The following is a 17747-nucleotide window of genomic DNA, read 5'->3' on the forward strand; positions in this document are numbered from 1 at the left end:
GGAAAAGATCAAGGAAAAGCACTTCTTTGCCATCTCCACTAACTTATACTAATACAAGGAATTCTGCAGTGTCCCCCTATCGGACAAGGCGTTTTAATACAACGGGGCAAATAACCAACCGATAACTATAGACTATTTGATACACTCATACCTTGAAAAACGACACAATGCCGGGCTTTGGCGCCTGAACATCCTCCAACAACTCCCGTGTCCGCTTGACGCGGTCTTGAATCACTACTTCCTCAGCTTCCCAGCGGCCCTCTGTCGCCTGTGACGGTCCGCTCCAGAAAGAGAACATGGATGTCTGAGATCCTGTTGCCTTCTTTTCCTTCTCCTCCTTTGCCAATCTTGATACCATGATGGACCAGTTGCCCAATCCAGTAGAGAGACAGTTTCTACACGCTGATTTCATCTCGCGGGCGTCCTGAGGTAGTTTAGAATCTCGGAGTTGCTCCTCTGCCAAGTCCACTCCGTCTCTGGTCCAGGCCAAGCCCTCATCTCTCGATCCTGTGGCGTAGAGAATCTCTCCGATGTAAAGATTCAGAGCGGCTTCCTGGCATCGTTCTAGGGTGCTTCGCCAGGGAGGTTGCGTGCCGTCCGGGGGAGGTGGGGGGTAGTCTGGCGGGGCGAAGAATTTGACTATCTGCTGAGTGAAGGATTCAACTTTTGGTTTAGAAGATGTTGTGCGAGGGGGATCATTAGATAGAGAGCGGCGAGCTTTGAGGATGGAGAGATAGATTGGTAGGGCGGAGGAGATGTCTCCCTTGCGAGCTATGTGGTTGGCTGTGGCTGTCAGGGCGTCGAGAACGTTCATTGATGGTGGCCCGGCGCGCTCCTTGAGAGTCAGGGTCCTTGGGTCGTAGGGCAGTTTCTTTGGGTCGACGCCAGAGGTTGCTTCTGCGAGTGCTAGCTTGTAGAGGGATTCGGCACCTTCAGAATTGCCCTTGAATTCCATGAAGCTGGCGTATTCCAGGCAAGCTTCCATCTTCTGGCGCGAAGTCAGGCCTCTGGTCGCAAGGATTTTGGTGTACCAGTTGTCGGCGGACGGATATGCGGTTTCGCAATCTTCCTCACGGGGAGCTGACGGGTTGCCTGGCGGGATGGGGGTCGGGTGAGGATTCGATGGACCAATGACGAATTCGGGGGGCGTTACGATGTTGCGTGTTATGTCTCTCTGCCAGCCGTCGACGTGCTCTGCGGCTTTAGCTGCCAACATGATGGCCTCAAAGTAGCCTCTTCGCCATTCCTCGGATTTCGCTGAAATGTCGCATGCGATGAATTCTCCGGGCACTTCCAGCAGCGGATCGACCACGTCCGAGAGCTTGATTACGTCCTGTCCACCAGTCTTGACATCTTCCAATCGAATAACGACTCCTCGTGATAGCTCCAGCGCCCTCGCCCAGTTGATTTCGCCATTCTTTGGATCCTTGAAGCTATTTGCGTCCCGTAGAAACTTCCTCGTCAAGTAGTGCCACTCGTGAGGCGTCGGAAACTCTCGCTCCACAATCTCCTCGTTGACTGCAAAGAAGATCGTCAAGACGCATACGGCAGCTCCCCACAGCGTGAGGGTGTAGCGCACAACGAGCTTCGCCTCGTGCTTCCACCATCTTTGTCTCTCGGATGTGAATCGCCGTACTGAATTGGGACTTGATCTGGGGATGAAGAGAAACGGTAGGATGGGTCGTGAACCGTTCGTAGTGGTGAGGCGGGATTGGTTCGCAAAGCTCCGGAGGCATCGCGGGCGGGAAGTTCCTGCGGGATGCAGGAGAATCCTCCGGGATATCAATCTTGGGGCCATGGCGGCGCTGGCCTGGGAGAGCCGGAGTCCCGGGCTGGGCGAATCAATTCACTGACGGAGAAATAATCTTGTGTCGTCGAGATCTATGCAATTTAGAGTTGCATCATTCCTATCTTTTGCATCCCACCTTCGATAAGCCCGGCTAATGACTAAGCAGCCGTCAAGCCCACTAAAATTCCTGCACAATTCAATGGCACCATCGTAGTTGAGTACTCATGTAGCCAATCGCTTCTTTGTTGGATAAAACTTATAGGAAATTTCTGGTTTAAATGATGTGAGCAGCATGTCTTCATTCTTATCAGATACACTTTCCAATTCCCGGTTCCAGCTGCTCGCAACCGCGGCTGTGTCTGGTGCAACTGTAGCGGGATTGATACTAGGATTTCAGGCATTGGAACGAGAAGAGCGGCTTTCAGAACTGAAGAACTCCATCCCGTTGCTGTCAACCGACAGAGGAAGAGTGAATTGAATCCTTAGCTTTTTACAATTCACTTGAAGGCTAACAACTTCTTTAGTTGAACAGCTTCGGTGCCTCATCAGAATCAGGTCTGGATCTCGAAGATGCTCGCAACATAGCCCTGGCAAAGCGGGCGCAAGCTGGAGACTTTGACGAGGAACTTATTCTAGAGCAGCTTGCACGCAACCAGGTCTTTCTTACACCAGAAGGCCTACAGAAGTTACGGGATTCGTTTGTTATAGTAGTGGGTTGCGGAGGCGTCGGTTCACATTGCGCTGCAACCTTGGCTCGGTCAGGTGTCTCCAAGATTCGACTCATTGACTTTGACCAAGTTACGCTCTCCTCATTGAACCGACATGCCGTTGCGACTCTGGCAGATGTAGGAACTCCCAAGGTGCAATGCCTGTTTCGACGACTCATTGCCATCGCCCCATGGATCAAGTTCGACCTCCGTCAGGAAAAGTTTGATGAGTCTGTTGCCGAAACTATGCTAGCGCCCTGGAAAGAAGATGGCCGTAAGCCAGACTTCATTATCGACGCCATTGACAACATTGACACGAAGGTTGCTCTGTTAAAATATTGCTATGATAACAACCTGCCCGTCATCAGCTCCATGGGCGCAGGATGTAAAGGAGATCCTACGAAGATAGTCATCGGCGACATTGGAACGAGCAAAGACGATGGACTATCACGAGCTACAAGACGACGGCTGAAGCTTCTTGGCATCACCAGCGGCATACCAGTCGTGTATTCTACGGAGCAATCCGGAGAGGGAAAAGCTGAGCTGTTGCCCCTGCCTGAAGAGGAGTTCCAGAAAGGCTCAGTTGGCGACCTTGGTGTCATGGCCAATTTCCGAGTGCGAATCCTGCCTGTGCTGGGCACTATGCCGGCCATCTTTGGCTTGACAGCGGCAAACCACGTTATTCTGAAGATAACTGGATATCCCATCTCATACGTGCCGGGCAAGGCACGAGAACGAATGTATGAAGGTATTCTGACATATGTTCAAGGATCGGAAGAGAAACTCGCTCGAATGTTTGTGCCTGGTACTACAGGCCTCAAGACGCCTCTCACACTTGGCGACGTGGCATTCATGACGGAAGAGTTGTATCGCGGTCGCAGTATTCTAAGCGGAATCCCTACAAAACTGGTTCTCATCAGATGGAAGAAGCCTGAAACATGCAGCATGACGGTTATCGGAGAAGGCAAGGACGAACAGAAATGCTCCACGATTAGGCTGAGAGATTTGGCCTGTATGACGAAGGAGGAGGCCACGAGGCATGAGAAAGAAATCTTCAAGGCAGACAAGCCCCTCGAGGAATTGTATGATGAAGAGACCATCAGGCGTGTTGAGGAACGAATGGCAGAAGCGGAAAAGTATGAATGGTTTCGTAGATAGCATGGGAATGCCATCATCCTCACAATCTCCTCCTCCGTGCATATACCGAGCCTCCGATAGGGGTTTGTAATTCTGTTGGTATAAAGGGCAGGTGATTCCTCCAGGATAGGCACCTCCGTGAATGATAACCTATACTACTAAGTGCCTTTCGGTAAGGCAGAGGATCACATGTTCCATATCTGAATTCCGCTGTTTTTGTGGCGGTGAAGCCCTTCTGACCCCCCCCCTCTTCCTATTTACAGACTCAGCGGCTACATCGGTAAAGCCTTTTGAGCTTATTCGTTGCTTCCTGTACTTGTGTAAACCCGAATCAAATGGTAGCAATTAGCATCAATTTCACACCGGTTGGCCACTTGGACTGTAATACGTGGGCCCTTTGTATTCGCGGGTATGCACTCCATAGGTCTACGAGTGTGAAGTGGTCAGATACATGCAGGGGGGGTCCCTAGACGCTGAACCCATGCAACTACAAACTAATGTTACCCATGGGGTAAGACACCTCATCCAAGACTTCATCGGCGCTTCGCCTATAAATGGGATAAAGTCATTCGGTGCATCTTATTTGCTGAAGTCTTGTTGGGCATCTTGTGCAATATCGTACGTAGGGAAGAGAAAGGCAGCAGGCTCATAATGAGGCAGGGTCAGCCTAGTACAAGAGCATTTCACATAAAGTATGCAATAAATTTGCATGAATTTCATCTGCAGGATGGTCACATTCAGAGCAGTTAGGCCATTTGCCAACGTATCAAGTCTTCTTCGATTGGTGCTTAAATTCGAAGGTTGGTGCCAGGAATGCCAAGTAGTAGAGAGAAGCCGTGTGATTGTAGGATTAAGCCATCCTGGTGGTCACATATTAATGAACTACTTTGCTCCAATAATGAGCTCAAGAGTGAATCCTATTTCAAGCCGTCGACGTAATAGAGCTGCCAGCTGTAGTTTCAGCTTTATCGTTCCTTTTTCTTCCTTTTTTTTTTTTTTTTTTTTTTTTAAGTTGTGTGACTACTGTGACTTCAGCTCAAAGGCCTGCCTTGCAAGGATAACAAGCCTGTTTTGAAGGCGCCAAAATTTAAGGAGGTTTCTTTCCTTTTTTTTCTCCTCATTTACATATATTGCGCTTTGAATAGCAAGACACTCCTTGCTTGTCCTCCCTTCGCTTCATCACGGAATCTTGCTTTGCCGAAACATTGTTCTAGTTGCCTTATCACAATGACTTTTTGCAGAAGGAATAAAAGTACATTATTTGCTACTACTATTAACTCCGTGTTCATGACACGGATAGGCGGAGTATCGTAAGACAAAGTTTGCCTGACGCATTCCACTTCGTGTAATTGCATCACAAGCACGTCTTATAGTGGTTGCCTTGGAAAAGTTTTGTTTATCTGAGCGTCAAAAGGCGTTCAAATTAAAGGCAGAAGAAAATCAATAGGACTATTTACTTTTCAACCTGCTGTGTACATGGACTATTTGCGCCACCAATGCACAAAAAAGTTTGTCAATCCATGCTCACGGCAGAGAAGGATTACACACCATCTTTTATTAGAACATGAGATATTAGAGAAACCATTGCTTTAATCATGGCAGTCATGTATAGCACTTTATATTTGCCTTGAGAAACAGGAGACAAAATCATGATGGTAGAGTCACGAGTGATAGTGGCGATGTTAGTGGGAAACTAACATGAACACCACGTTGTCGCAAGGCAGAATTAGACCACTTCCCCCCCTTTTCATCCAATTGACCTTTTCAGCCTTGTTCTTTTGCGTTTGCCTGTAGTTCAATGTTGCCTCGTGTATGAAGCATTGGCTGGATGGCTTTTGTGGGATTTGGTGTACGATGTTGATCATGACCTAGGAATGACCGAAAACCCAACGGCTATAGAGTGATAAGGAAGAATTCTATTCTAATTGGCAAAGTAGAAGCTAGAGTACCCCTGGAATATGCAGATCATTCAGTTAATTAATATCATGAATCTGGGAAGGAGAAAATGAGGCGACAATGCTAGACCAATTACCTTCAACACTGGATGTATTTCTCGATGGATCTGCGCTCCATGGGTTGAGTACGCTAACCAAATTAGGCGATCCTCATTGCAATCAACAATGTACTATAGAAACAATTATATTGACAACTTATTAAACAATAGACGCTCTCACAGTTGTCATTTCTGCTCTTTAGAACTCTCGTGAGCCTTCAAAGCAAAAGAAAAAGAATTGGAGGGAAGGGAAAGTTTGGAAACGCAGACATGTCGATAAAACACTTGAAATCTAGCAACGTGTAAAAGATTTTGATGGAGACTTTTGTCCATATGATTCCAGGTCGCCTCATTATTGTTAGACTTGCTCAGCATTGCAGTTGCTCGATGCATACAGTTTTCTAACTCGGCAGGGTTGTAAAAGGCACTAAGTACCAATATAGAATTCTTACACCTTGAAACACTCACCGTAAGTACCTGGTAGGGTACCCCCCACTTCCGATGGAGCCTTTGAGTATTTTGGCATGAAGTCGATATGCATAGGGGCAAAAGGGGAATGATGGGGCCATAAGAAAGTAAAGCAAGCGTAAACCAACGCTGTCAGAAAGAGCAAGAAATACGTGTATAAGTACGTGTCTACCTAGTGTGAGCTACCTAACGCTGCTGTGATTCTATTACTGGCTCTTAGCGCTGCAAGGGGCTTTACTTCACCATATCCTGACTGCCACGAATTCAGGTGCTTTTAATAACCAAACTTACATAGCTTGAGTGATTCCACATGAACATACCGCCTTGAACTATATCAACTGTTACTCCGTAGAAATGCGAGGGCTGCAGCTTGGCGAAAACAGAGTCATGCGTGGTTTCATCACCGACCTACTACCCAATCTCTGAGGCAGTAATGCATACATGTACACATGAGACGAAGCCCAAACATGAAGTCAGGTATGAAGCACCCCATACGATACTTCGTTTCATGATAACAGCCCGAACAGCCCGAATTCGTGCATCCCAAATGCCCAATCAACTGACTTTGACCTGGATAGGCCGGTATCAGCTGAGTGAGAGCCTAAAACGTTTTATGCGGTTTAGCTTGTTTTCAGCAGCTCAAAGCTGGGCGCAGCAGGCCAATTCAGCGCCTTAAGAGAAACCCATCGAGCTCATAAGAATAAGGTGTCTTCAGCTGCTGCCCGAACGAAAAGAATGACCAACACGAGGGAGACAATAGCAACCCCTTGGCTTCTCAGAGATTTCTCCCTGAATTGGTCATCGAGCGTTAAACCCTATGGTGTCTGTCGGGCCTTAGCATATTAGATGGAACTTTCCCACCCCTTGAAGTAAGGCGAACACATCTAGGCGAGAGATTGCCGAGCTGGTCTTTCGTCATAGATGTCCATAAGGCATCTGAGACTGTAATTTCGGGTTCTTGAGACAAAGAAATGTAACTATCAAGGGTTAATCTCGACCTCAATGTTTCGGAGATGACTGACCTCAAGCGCCAAATCATCATCACGCGCTTTGTAAAATCCTCCCTACCGCCCGGAGCGACACAAATAAAGCAAGGCACCACGGCATCACCTGCTTCTTGACGCTTCAAATCACCGTCGCGTCGCCGATTAGTTTCCAGAGACAAGGCTCCTCGCCTATAATGCCCATTTGGACAACAACACATGGGAAAAAGGCGTCATGTTACCCAAAGTTCTGAAGCAACACCGTCACGCTGTACAACAGGATCATAGAACGTTGCATAGGCTGAGGCTCTAGAGTGCCAATAACTGCCTGCTTCGCGGATAGCATATCAGCGTTGATCCTGGTGACATCTTCTCGAATGGGATTTGCGAGTAAACAAATAATGTGAACACGATTGAGGCCATAGAGCTTCACGATTGGTACGGATAGGAGTGTTGATGGATGCCTACTTGAGGCGAGGTGAGAGTGCTGTCCACCTCTACGGTAGGCGGCCAACAGGGTCTGCTGAAGAAACACTGGATGGGGTGTGTTTTTAAATATCCGAGTATACCTAACGAGGGGATTGGTTCTGGTGCACTTAGAACTTGAAAAGGGTAGTTGATCTAGGCAGTATGTCTTGGGTAGTGATATGCAAAATGTACTCAATCCAATGAAAAGGACGAGGCTGTTTTTTGGAGACATGAGATAGACGTGGATACCTATAAACAGAAATATCTATGAAGCTTCAGGCTAGACCATCGGGCGAAGAAAGTTGAGGCTCTGCTCTGCTCTGCAGGATTGCGAACTGCGCACGAGGCAAGACTGTTGTGGTTGGCATGGTAGAAGCTATCATTGATGGTGGGGGATCTTTACATGTAAATATATGTGCCTAGCAGCCTTGCGTGTGTGATGAGATATTCCCACGTAGTGGTGTCTAATTCCTACGAGGTGAATATAGAAAAGTCACCGACAAATAGAATGTTGAAGAGTTGTGTGGTTGTCTGCCTGGATAATTATATGAGAGGTTACGTTTGAAGCTGTTTATGTGCGTTTACACGCAAAGTACGCGTTCTACTGCGCTGTAGCGGCCTTGAAACACGGGCAATTCGAAAATCGGGCCAAGTAATTCACTTTGTCTAATACCACCGCCGCATAAAACAGGGCTTAATATTTCATGATATATAAGTAGATTGTCCAAGATGCCGTCTTATTAAATAGTTCGTTATTATTTTTTCCAAGGGGGCATCTTCAGTATGTGATAATATCCAGGCTGGCTGTAAAGGTGTCTCGCCGCGCACTGCCAGCCGCGCCCCACACCCCCCCCTCAAACACGCCTGTGTACCTAGTAAATTTGCTTGGATTGAGGCTCTCACAGTTTGTCTTGCAGCCCCTGATTTGTCGAGCCAACATGCGATATTATACAGCTTACCTTTAGGGTGTATATAATGTTCCCCGTCCTCCTCATTAAATTACTCGGCTTGATCAAAAAATCTCACTCCCAGTTTCAATCTGAAGATATGGCTTTAAGAGACCATATACTTTAGATTCGTGAGACTCGGGAAACTCTCTATACTTGCCAATTTGCTAGTTGTTTTTTTTTTACTGTTCAATTATTATTATTATGATTACCACTTTTCTTTATCTTTACCCTCTCTCCAGTCCGTCTGAGAGTTCACTGCGAAATAGTAGCAATCTTAGCGATACGTCCCAAAGCTGGCTATCTAATCAGCCCTGAAGGTTAGTGTGGGATGGGGTTACTTTGTCACTAAATTTTCAGCCGCATGTTTTAAAGGCAACTGGTTCGCGCTCCAAATCCAGAAGCATCGGCATGCACCTTCCTAGGTAGTGGGTACAGGGAAGCCGGGCTGCAGCTCAGGGCCTGCGTTCTGCAGCCACCCCCAAAAAAATGATGGAAGGGTGGGCGTGTGTACATTACTAAGAAATGTGGAGAGTCACATTGATTTCATATTGACTGCATCGCCGCATTTTACGCGAGGCTTCGCTCACGTCGTTTTGTTCTGCGGGCTTAAATCTCTCAAGCTCGCTTCAGGCCGCGCGAACCACTGCAGCCGCTGCATCTTCATTATGCCGTTAACTAATTCATGGCTGCTAGATCCGGTTTCCTATCTTTGTACCTGAGTGGCTGTTTGCGCAAATCTCCCGCATCTGCCACGTCTCACCAGCATTCAGCCTCGTCATTAGGCTTAGCCCCCAACTTTACTCCTACCGGGGTCCATCTGTTTTAGCTGCGTTGAGGCTCTTCTCCGCCAATAAACAGACACCATGTCTTCGGTGCAACCTGATATCTCAAAGATATTCGTCAACTATTTGCGGAATTCTCGGCAGCTGAGTTGCCCCATCTGTCAGGTGGACGTCAAACCGCCTACACTCGATGGGTTCAAGCAACATGTTCAGAGCAGCGCCGAGAAGCATCCCACGGAGGAAAAGGCCATTCTAGACGCCTTCCAGCGGATGAAGCTCAGCTCATCCAAACCTCCGTGAGTGACCCCTCCTCTAACATGTGACTGCCTTGCCTTGTCTAACACGTGCCAAAGACCCCAGCCTACATCTGCCACAGAACAAGATCAGAATAGAAGGTCAAAGAAAAGATCCGCTATTGATCAGCAAGACGACCAGCAGAATCCAGAGCGTAGTCCTTTAGATGCCAAGGAGAGTTCGGATAATGAAGGTCGCAATAAGAAGATTTGCTCTCCTAGCAGCTCCCCCCCGCCATCTACGCCTAATAGGCGAGGCCGTGGCAGACAGCAGGCCGACAACATCAAAGAGTTTGATCGCGGGACCAAAGGTTCAAGTACTCGCCAACTTTGGAGCCCAGGCAGCGGTGGTCTGCCGAGATCCTCTCAGTTCAAGGCACAGCCCCCAGGCAATCGATCCAGGCTGATATCTCGAGCCAAGATAGCACAGCATGATGTGGAAGAGCCTGATCCAGAGCCTGGCCCAGAAGTTGAGGCTGAGGCAGATGATTATACCGAGGATCCTTCTGTATCCCAGCTAATCCGACAGCCTGAAACTAGGCCAATATCTCAAGAACAACTTGTTGCTGAGGTCAAAGGGATATACGCTGGATTAGTCATGGTCGAAAGCAAGTGTATTGAGGTTGACAATGCTCAATCAGCCAACAAAGACTCACCGCAGCAGCTTAACAACGAGCAGTGGCAGGCACTTATTGCTCTGCATCGTACACTGCTTCATGAGCATCATGATTTTTTCCTGGCAAGTCAACATCCGTCTGCCAGCCCGGCACTTCGACGGCTGGCCTCTAAGTATGCCATGCCAGCGAGAATGTGGAGGCATGGTATACATTCGTTCCTTGAACTCTTAAGACACAGATTGCCCCTGTCTCTTGAGCACATGCTCACTTTTATATATATTGCGTACAGTATGATGGCTCTTCTCTACGAGACTGTACCTGCATTTGAAGATACCTGGATCGAGTGTCTCGGAGATTTGGGCAGATACCGTATGGCTATTGAAGACGACGATATTCGAGACCGAGAAACTTGGACAGCAGTTTCTCGATACTGGTATTCAAAGGCATCGGATAAGCTGCCGACCACTGGTCGACTATACCATCACCTAGCTATTCTAGCGCGTCCCAACGCGCTGCAGCAAACATATTACTATACAAAGTCTCTTTGTGTCCCTATCCCATTCTTAAGTGCCAGGGAGAGCGTCATGACACTATTTGATCCAGTGCTGAGCTCGGGACCTCCTCGACTAGAGGCGATTGACCTCGCCTTTGTCCGCATACTCGCTATTTTCTTTTCTGGCAAGGAAAAGGATCTGCTAGGGTTTTCCGCCAGGCAGTTCCTGAGTCTTTTGGATGGACACATTGCTCGAATAACAAAAAGTTGGCTAGAAGCTGGGTAAGAACATATAACCATTGAATCTCTCCAGCTGTGAACCACGACTTACTTGTTTATAGATACTATATGGGCATATCGATTACCTGTTCCTTACTTGGCTTCGGCGAAGACTCCAATGTCCTGAAGCACGCTATTATGCCTAAGCGATCTGATGACATAGACATTGCTGGTGAAACCACCTCTCCGGAGCCCGTTCCCACAAACACTTTTTACCAATCTCTCTCATTAGCTGTGCAAACGCTCGAGATAGTAATTCAGCGGTGGGGAGACATGAATATATTACCCTTCCTCCATACACAAATGGTATTTATACACCACTTGTCTAAATTTCCCTCGGCAATGAAATTTGTCGAAAATAAATATCCCTGGAAGTTGATAGCAACTATGCTCAACTATCTCAAGCAGTCTTGCAAATTTGAGCCTCGCATGGACAGTGCAGTATTCCCTGGGGCAGAGAATCAAGATCATTACCGACCACTACCAGAGGACTATGCTATGCGCGGCCTTATTTATACTGAAGAGTATTTTCCACTTAAGTGGTTTTCTGGCGAGGTCGTTGAAGAAGACGAAAAATATTTTGAACAGGCGTCCATGATGGACGCCCGAAAGGAGAGAATACTATGGATTGGCCGACAAATAGCTTCCGTCGGCAAGTGGCTACTCTGGGATGAAAACGCCAGATTCACTGTACCAGACGAGTATGATATTGAGTTTACAGCTAAAACACCCGAAGTTGGTGCCCGGGAAATAGTAAGTCTCGGAGCCGGCTCACATAGCTTAGATACTCCTCACCGAACAAATTGAAACCTCCAATTCAACATTTTTCAGACTGCATAGTTGGGCGTTGGTGGTTTTTTGATTTTGCAAGGAGGGCATGGCAAAGCTGGCTTTCTTTTGTCTTGTAACATTTTGCATTCGTTTCTTTATTTTGTTTTTCACGACACCTTTTGCTTCCTTTGTTTTACTACTATGCATGCCAGTCAACTCATTTTCAACAATGAGTATAATCACAATAGATGGAATAGCATATTAAATATAAGAAATTAAAATAAACGTAATAGAACTTTATAGTTGCAGTGACGATTTGTCGAATACAGCCATATGCTGGAGATTCATCTTCTTTGCTTATTTTACGATGAATCATATTATATTATCTTTCTTACGAGTAGTAGAATTCACACGGGGAATTATACTGGGATTCATGGTAGAGTTTATACTAGAATGAATACTAGATACAGCTGTTTAGAAGTGTAAACACGTTAAGGTACAAATATAAACACGCTGAGATACGAATACGTTAATTTGACAACGCACTGAGTTGTCATGATAATTTGTATTGTTCTTCTTACTGGTATTTGGTTATATTATCCATACTGGGATTTATATTGGGACAAGTTACTCAATAGAGGACATGCAAGATACAAATATGAGCACATTGAGACGTGATCCTGTCTTGATGAGAAAGCAATAGAAATAAACACGACAACATACAAACATACTTAGCTTCAGCTCAGGTGAAGGCGATAAGATGTAAAAATGTAAGCGGCAGATGTTCATATACGAATTGTTGACTTCCGAAAGTGCGGCTCAACACCAAAGTGCGGCTCAAAACATGGCCATGAACCGGTGGCTTCGGGCGGGCCATCCCGCCGCTTGCATGAGGTCCGTGCTCACGTGCATGCCGGGCGCGGAATCGAACCCGGGCAAAAGGGTTCAGGCCCGGGGAAGGACTCGAAACCGGGCAAACCTGCCAAGAACGGTCTGTCCGAACAGGTGCCTGACCGGAGAAGGGACTAGAGCCGATTGCACGTGGTTAAGGCGTGGCTAGAGAGAAGAACCATGTAAGCGAAAAAGCAGTTGAAAATTGGAGGTACCTAAGTACAGATCGTTGAAAGAGGAAATGTTCTAGATTGAGCTATAGCGACTGTTATTTTGTTCTTGGAGATAATCACGCATACTCTGTTCATGCCCTACATGTAGAACAGTGATATCATATCTGTTTCTATTGGTTCAAATGTGTATACATTGGTACACACTCATAAATATATATATACATCCTACTTGTGTATATGTGTATGAATGTGCCCTGTATACAGATTTATACATATGAGAGATAAAGTGGTAGATACATATACCGTAGGTCCTCAAAGTTGATGGAAGGGAGGTGGTGTATGCTCAAATATAGCACACGTCATTACATCATGGAAGCGACTGCGTTGTACGAGTATGTGTCTGCACATCCGAAGAGGCGTCAGGTTGTCTATCACATGAACCCCCCCCCCCCCCTGTGATCCTTTACAAATTTACTTTTATAAATAGCAAAAGCACTTCCGTCGCTCCCATAAAGTTGCCTGATATACTCTCACCATCATAGCATTTTGCTGTGAAAAAGAAGTCCAAGAAGGACCGTCCACTTACGTTTCAATTACAGTTGAGGTTCTTTGGCGAGGCTCCTTCCAATTTCCAACCCGAAGTAAGCGCGCACAATCCCAATTCTCTCAACCTTGCTAGTGAGGGGTGTGCCTGATTTCCCCGCTCTTTACACATGCTTCGCTTCGATGAAACTACCTAGACTTGCCAGACAAGGCAACAGGCACTTTCAAGGCAAGCCTCTTTATTTACCCTGCACGACATCATCTAGGGCGTATGGGTGATGTTAGCCCGAGGTAGACTGTCGGACAAGCGGACACATGAGCATCATAGTGATGCATCAAAGCAGAAGACTCTCCGCAGGAAGGGAGTTCTCGGGCGAGGGGTTAAGTGGTCGGTGTGTCTTGGGCATGTTGGCGGCCTTGAGGGTATCAACACTGTTGGGTCTACGTATTTACTAGCGAGTAGGAGGCCGCAACCCGAGGAATGTTCCGTCATAACACATACGTTCATGCACGAAACAAGTGATATAAAAAATGGGTTCACAGAGGGCGCATGCGGGAATTTGTAGAGTCCGTGATGACAAAACGCCCTGTTCTCCCAGGTTGACCCAAGTTGAGAATGTGCAAGGCCGTCAGTGCCTTACATATAAGTTGCTATATAAGTGTGCTCGGTAATCGGAAATGCCTGGGTTGGAATATGAAAAGGCGTCTGATGCAGCCGTATTTGGGTACTCCGGAGCCGCAGCTGCAAGTGATCGCAGTTTATTACCTACTCTCGTTTCACATCGCAACAACACTGCGGTTGTGCCACTTGGGCCGGGGCAATAACTGGCCCAAGCTTGGTACACGGATGCGGTGAGGCTGCTATCTCCCGCAAAACATGGCCTCTGTAACTCATGAATCCTTTTAGGGGAACCTCCTTCTCTTATAAGATTTCGAGCTAACATGCAGGTTCTCGACTGGAACACAAAACACCGCCGGTCTGCCTATCGCTTACAGATTTACAGTGGCAGATCGGCGGTGGTTTTTTATTACCCCCGTGGCTATATACGCATCTGTCCAAGTGTGGTACAAAAGATGAGACAGGCAGCTATGGCGACCGATCTCTATGGGTGTTCCTTGTCCTGGTGATAGTAGCCCCACTTATGCGGTTGCCTTTTCTTAGACCTTTTCTTAGCCTGTCAACCCGAGATGTTGAGTGTTGCATTGCATACCATACCACGCATTAGTACATGTACCTTGTCACCCTACATTTTTTTCGATTTTCACGTTCGAATATCCATAGAAGTTGACATGTCCTTTTGCGATGAGCAATGAATTAGGCAAAGTTCTGCAGACAACGCTTAACCGAATCGTGCGGGGGATGAGGGGTTTGTTTTCTCATCCAGAATTTCTCCAGAATGTTCCGTTCCTGTATTCTACACATTCTAGTATTGTTCTTCCCCCTCCGGCTGCGTTGCCCCGCTGAGCAGTCTCTTGTATTCAATGGGAGCTTGATATTACTGTAGTTATCCGTTCAATTGCTTTCACAAGTACGAGTATGCAAGGAGCCTTGTGTATTTGTCCCATGACTTGTAATACCGTACGGAGTACCCGGATGGCCTACTTCTCGTGAGCTGAACCACTTTAAGACGGGGAAATCATCCTGCCCGGGGTTCTACCAGTAGCGACGTCCGTTCACTCCGACGCTATCCCTTCCACTAAGAATCCATACGATATTAGGCAGCTATTCGTATGCCTGGCGTTGATTGTTGGACCCTAAAATGGCTGGAAGCCTCATTAGCATCTTAGAGCTGAAGTTATTGGGGTGTGGTGTAGGGTTACCGACGACAGCGTCTATTTGTTCATTTCGATAGCTGAGCTTGTCCAACGCAAATGAGTTCGGTATACAATTTTCGCATTCAGCTGGAAATATGTCTCCTACGTCATAGTATTGATCTAGAACGAACAAACAAACGAATGTCCGCATCACTTTTGCGGCTGAGCCGGCGGCAGTATTGGCGAAGAGTCAATCAGCGGCGACATCTAGACAAGGCTACTAGGCATGTATTATTGACGCCCAGGTACGGAGTATTGACATGGATCTACCGTATGCCTAACCGCTACTGCAAGGTTTGTCAACGCCAATTCTTTAGAAAGCTCCACCAACAGCAGGTCTCTCTAACCTGTTGATGAACAGGCCCTTTGTTGCCTCGCAGGGCTCAATGAACCTTGAACCCTTCGTTTACACTCGGCCTATTCCTCACTTCAAACTTGCCGAGGTTCATGAGTAATGGCCAAGAGCAAAATTTGCTCAGCTCGCCACTCAGCACCGACTCGGCGTATTTTCTCGTGTTGCCTTACTCCGGATGAGAGAATCGGCGAGTATTTTTTTCATCGGAGTCGTAACCTTGGGGCTGTGTTCTTGGGGCCTCCAATAATCTCCAAATCGACCCCATTACCCCAGGGAGGGAAAGGTGCCTTTTCTACACTCAATGTCCTAATTATTTCCTTACTAGGCATCTGTCCTATGGTCATGAGATCCCGATGACCTGCGGGTGCTGGTAGATCAGTTTTTTTTAGGGCACGGGTGTGTCTTCCGTGACAGTTCAGAAAATGTAGGAGTGTCGGATGTGGTACTCTGGCCAATTCCCGTTACCTATCCGTCTCACACATCAAGGTAGGGAGTAATAGCAGACAAAGTACATGTACAATTAATATATTGCTGCACATCCCTCAGCTACGGCCACTTGTATTGCATATCAACGGACAGGATGACCACCAAGAATGGCTTACTCTATCACTAGCCAACGTCAGCCTCATCCACGGGATCGATCCAGCATCCTCTCAAATGCCCGAGCAATTCTCCAACGTAGCTCTACATCTAAATCCCTCTGGTTTGTGGATTTCGCAGTAGAAACTGTAGCTGGTTAAGTTTTCTGCAGCGCGTATCGATGCCTCTATCCGGTTAGTAAATCACCTCAGTAAAACGGCTGCCTACGCGAAGGCAACCAAACTAAAGTCATCCTTGATGGAGATCAAACTTGATAAGATTACTTTAGCGGTGAGAACCCGGAGATGGAGAACACGGAACAACTCACTGGCGTAAGCGGAAGTCGCGCGCTAGCAGGCCAAGGACCCTTCAGCTCAGATGCTTTTCGAGCCCAGCCATCAGCCCAATTAAGTAGCTAATAATGCATTGTTGGTTTTTTTTCGCTTTGAACACATGTACTGTCATATTAGTATTGTCTTGATCAGGTTGAATAGTGTTTTATTTGAAGGAATCGGGAAAGAAGATGAAAAAGTTGTATCAGATCAGCTTGAATCACGACAAGTCACACCCTTGAAATCTGCTCGTGAAGACTCTTCGTGAAAGAGGAAAAGCTTTCTGCTATAATAGCATGTAATAGAGAGAATAGATAAGATCCTATAAAAGATGAGAGTAGCCCGGTAGCTTAGACGACTGTATTACCCGCATTACATTCATCTCCTCCTAATGTGAGAATAAATAGAGATATGTTTATATAATTCGAGTGGCTTCACCATACGTATAAAGTGTGCTGGTTTCATTTTTCGACTAGCTGGGCTGGGCTATCGGCTCAGAAATGCCATATTTTTAGATTTGACTACCTCATATATTCGTGTATAATAAGTATTATTGTGGACTCGGGACTTGCTTAGATTGTAGCTGCTGGTGATTCAGCGTCTCCCAGAATTAACACTCTGTAGACTTGGATCTAGATATTTCACTGGAAGCATGTCCACATATATTGGGTCTTAAATGTTCTGTGTCCTCTACGTATTGGAACTAATATCGTCTACGATGTATTCTCAAAATTCCAGGTGAACCCAGTGCTAATATGGTTATCATGCTGACATCAACCGACGAAGATACATAGAAACTGTGGTAATCCAAAGACCACATGTATGACATTCTCAATCCAAGTAATATACCCTTATGTGACATTGATCAACATTTAACGCACGACGAATATTTCCTGCTATTTTCATGTACGAGTAGGCTACAACTGTTGATCTCTTTTTGGATGAATCCTTTGATGCTCCGCTTTCCGAACGACGCTCTAGTACGCATCTACATCCAGCCTGTATGGCATGCATTATACCTACAACTACCCCAAATTTTTATTTCCTTCTTTTTTTCCGTTCCCAATGATCTGGCTACCAGTACTTTACACGTACTCCAAACCCTTCATCCACTGGGAGTTTTCGTACACGTAGCCAGCTCATCCAATAGACAACGGGCTCCCCATTGGTAGACATCATATCAGCTCCACAAGTCAATCAGTGCCTAACCAATCTACGATGATTGAACACGTATGTGTCGCCGAATCAGCTTGGACATCAAATTAGATGTCCGAACTTATAGTATCGACACCGAAATTATGTAGGCTATATTCGGGGAGTCTCCGAGGG

At 46.6% G+C, this 17747-nt stretch overlaps 4 protein-coding genes across 4 annotated transcripts; 2 read left to right on the top strand and 2 right to left on the bottom strand.

Annotated features, from left to right (window-relative positions):
* Window positions 1-37: 37 nt before the first annotated feature.
* M431DRAFT_510592 (hypothetical protein) lies at window positions 38-1837 on the bottom strand. Its single transcript, XM_024919508.1, has one exon. The coding sequence runs from the start codon at window positions 1796-1798 to the stop codon at window positions 146-148; it is 1653 nt and encodes a 550-aa protein (XP_024772109.1). The 5' UTR covers window positions 1799-1837; the 3' UTR covers window positions 38-145.
* Window positions 1838-2081: 244 nt separating this feature from the next.
* Window positions 2082-3654, top strand: M431DRAFT_497725 (hypothetical protein; the record flags this gene model as incomplete). Its single annotated transcript, XM_024917629.1, has 2 exons — window positions 2082-2258; window positions 2314-3654. The coding sequence occupies 2 exons, from the start codon at window positions 2082-2084 to the stop codon at window positions 3652-3654; spliced, it is 1518 nt and encodes a 505-aa protein (XP_024772110.1).
* Window positions 3655-7020: 3366 nt separating this feature from the next.
* M431DRAFT_217624 (hypothetical protein) lies at window positions 7021-7951 on the bottom strand. Its single transcript, XM_024913531.1, has 2 exons — window positions 7117-7951; window positions 7021-7071 (listed from the first exon to the last, which is right to left on the bottom strand). Exon 1 carries the CDS (start codon window positions 7775-7777, stop codon window positions 7316-7318), a length of 462 nt encoding a protein of 153 aa, XP_024772111.1. The 5' UTR covers window positions 7778-7951; the 3' UTR covers window positions 7021-7071; window positions 7117-7315.
* A 1407-nt stretch (window positions 7952-9358) lies between these two features.
* M431DRAFT_7845 (hypothetical protein) lies at window positions 9359-11799 on the top strand (the record flags this gene model as incomplete). Its single annotated transcript, XM_024922697.1, has 4 exons — window positions 9359-9573; window positions 9631-10962; window positions 11022-11712; window positions 11791-11799. 4 exons carry the CDS (start codon window positions 9359-9361, stop codon window positions 11797-11799), a joined length of 2247 nt encoding a protein of 748 aa, XP_024772112.1.
* Window positions 11800-17747: the final 5948 nt, after the last annotated feature.

Source organism: Trichoderma harzianum (assembly GCF_003025095.1).
Source record: "Trichoderma harzianum CBS 226.95 unplaced genomic scaffold M431scaffold_10, whole genome shotgun sequence".
NCBI classification, from domain to species: domain Eukaryota; kingdom Fungi; phylum Ascomycota; class Sordariomycetes; order Hypocreales; family Hypocreaceae; genus Trichoderma; species Trichoderma harzianum.